We start from the raw sequence: 2697 nt of genomic DNA, 5'->3' as shown, positions 1-2697 counted from the left end.
GCCATTTGCAAGCCTGTGCACGGGAGAGGATCACTGCAGGTGGTGGCACTTCCACAAGTGTCCTGAGGGACCCCTTGCAAAAGCCCTGCTGCTTGTCTCACTTTCTGCTGGAGCTTGCAAGGGGCTTTTGGCAGCTCTTGAGTGCAGGACACAGGTCATGAAGGGAACACACACTGCTGTCCCTCAATCCTGCCCAGTGTCACTGTGGCGAGGGTGCTGACAGCACAACTCTTTGCAGTCCCCCTTCCTCTTTGACAGCACCTTGGCTTTAAGGCACCTTTCCTATCTGGCCCCTGCCCAACATCAGGGCATGTAGGAAGAGGAGAAGATAAAGCCACAAGGGCTTATGCATGGAGACAAGGTTAAAATGCTTTCCTGCTTGGCACTATCCTGTCACTTCAGAAAAAAATCACTTGTGCTTGGTGCTCTCAGAGGCAGGAGGAAGTCACCACAGACATTTATATTTCACCCAACAGTTTTTCCAGGAAACTGGCAATAAAGAACTGCTGAGGAAAGGGTAGTCTTAAGACAGCACTATCACGTTCCTAAAAGGCGACCCAGTGAGGTGCCACTCCAGTGGTGGGTGCAGAATCCAGAAGGACAATGATGACATCTCGCATGATGGGAGCAAAGGTGGCAGGGAGATGGGTGCAACCCCTGGCCTGCAGCTCCCTTCTCTGTCTGGTGTCTGTAAGGTGTTGAAGTCCTCTGACACACAGAGAAAACAGAAATAGGTTGTCCAGAGAGGTAGTGGATGCCCCATCCCGGCAAACATTCAAAGTCAGACTGAACTGGGCTCTGAGCCACCTGATTTAGTTGAACGTGTCCCTGCTCTTTGCAGGGGGGTTGGACTAGATGGCCTTTAAAAGTCCCTTCCAACCCAAATTTTTGTATGATTCTATGACAATGGTGGCTGGGGAGCTGGCTTGTCCAAGGTCATATTAAAGGTCAGTTGAGAATGCTCCTCACAGGGATATGAGACTCTCTTGCCCATTGTGCTTATTAGTGCTCTAAAACCTTTTCCCACGCAAGTTTTTGAGTGCCAAGTTTACTTCCCAACCACCTCCTCTCCTGCATTTCCTTCTCAGAAGCCATGTGAACTGTGATCCCAGGGGCCCCATTCTTAGCCAGTCTCCTTTAATTCCTCACAAGATAATACAGCACAGAGGACATTTGATCCCATGTCATGGCTACTCTACTCACCCAGGTAAAGATGGAGAAGAACGAGAACGTGATGGCTGCTCGGGCTGCATCCCCTCCCTCATTCAGTGGGTTGTCCTCTGGTTTTGAAGCTTGCCACTGGTTGGTCAGAAAGCAGAAGCCAACGAACCAGAGGAATGCCCAAAAGGCTGGGATGGACCACCACCGGTGTGCCAAAGGGAAGGACAAAGACAACAAGAAGATATGCTTGAGCATAACATATACAAATTACATTTCTCTGGAAATTTCAATTCTTTGAGACCCACCACTATGTTGCAGACTGGGCCAAACTGACTGCTCAGCCAGACTGAGCCCAAGTGAGCTAGCAGGCTCCCTGACAGCAAACTGTCAAGGTGACCAAGAAGTGTCTGCAGAGAGCACCTCAGGAGAGTTCATTTGCTTGTGTTTGGATTGATCATAGGACTTGCATTTGGCCTTGGGAGGGAGCCTGAAGGGCTTCCAGTACTACAGCAATCACCTGGGCTCTATGAAACAGCCACTGCTTCACAATTCTGTCCTGCAAGGACAAGCAAAGAGCAATTCCTTCCACAGGAATTGCAAAAGAGTGGGAAGCAGCTGGTCTGCAGTTACACAGAGACCAGCTTGTGCTCAGGACAGAACACCTCAGGGACTCACATCAAGGAAAGGTGTTGAAAGATCACTAACACACTGTGCCCCCAGGAAAGAGGTGAAGGTAGGAGGTACTCACCCTCTGCCAAGCACAGGCAGACACCTGGCAGTGAGGGAAACGGGCATTCCAAAGCAACACAAGAACAGGGCACAATCCCTCAACCTTCTCTTGTCAGCTGTACATAGGATTGCTAGGCAAGGGGCTAACTGTGAAAGAACTTGCAAGCCCAAAGTCCTTAGCAAATCCAGGTGCTTCACCTGCTCCTGCCCTCACTCCATTCCTGGCCCCTTTGACATACTCCAGGGAGAGCCTGACACTGAGCAGTTTGCCTGATGGCTGGAATAAGGCAGCAGGGCCAAAGGGCCGGGAAGCTCACCCGAGACGCCGATGTCCGAGAGCACTGCCTTCTTGCGGTCCTTGACGCTGCTGATCTGCGGGAAGTAGGCATCCAGGGCCAGGTAGAGAAGGCAGCTGAGGAAGGCGAGGACACCCACGGTAATGCCATAGTTGCAGGCATTGTGATTGCGGTTGAAGATGCAGTGCTCTTCCACCTCATCCACGCGGTTCACGTACCCTTCATTGACAATGGAGCCAAACACCACGATGGAGAACACCTGGTGGGGAGGGAGGCCAGAGACACATCAGGGCAAGCCCCATCTCTCTGCACCACCAGAAAGGAGCAGAGCTCTGCAGGGGACAGACACCCTTCACCAGCACCTTTCTGCTCTGCTAAGCTCCTGCCCGGCTGCCTTGCCTGGGTTGTAGCCACAGGGAATTTACTGGGAACATGGTCTCATTTTATTTCTGAGGATTAACTTATAATAGGACATTTTTAGATTGAACCTTTTTATCCATCTGACCTAAAG

The 2697-nt window shown here is 51.1% G+C and overlaps 1 protein-coding gene across 1 annotated transcript in view; it reads right to left on the bottom strand.

Moving 5' to 3' along the window:
• Window positions 1–2454, bottom strand: part of SYNGR1 (synaptogyrin 1) — a gene marked incomplete at its 5' end in the record, with an annotated part of 8132 nt that extends 5678 nt beyond the window's left edge. The window contains 2 exons of the mRNA XM_031057757.1: window positions 1204–1349; window positions 2208–2454. Coding sequence (XP_030913617.1) covers window positions 1204–1349; window positions 2208–2454 — 393 coding nt within the window. The remainder of the gene's footprint in view (window positions 1–1203; window positions 1350–2207) is intronic.
• Between the last annotated feature and the right edge of the window lie 243 nt (window positions 2455–2697).

The sequence above is a fragment of the Geospiza fortis genome, unplaced genomic scaffold (assembly GCF_000277835.1).
Source record: "Geospiza fortis unplaced genomic scaffold, GeoFor_1.0 scaffold173, whole genome shotgun sequence".
In the NCBI taxonomy this organism is placed as follows: domain Eukaryota; kingdom Metazoa; phylum Chordata; class Aves; order Passeriformes; family Thraupidae; genus Geospiza; species Geospiza fortis.
The sequence above is the reverse complement of the archived record's forward strand: the minus strand, read 5'-3'. Positions and strand labels throughout refer to the sequence as shown.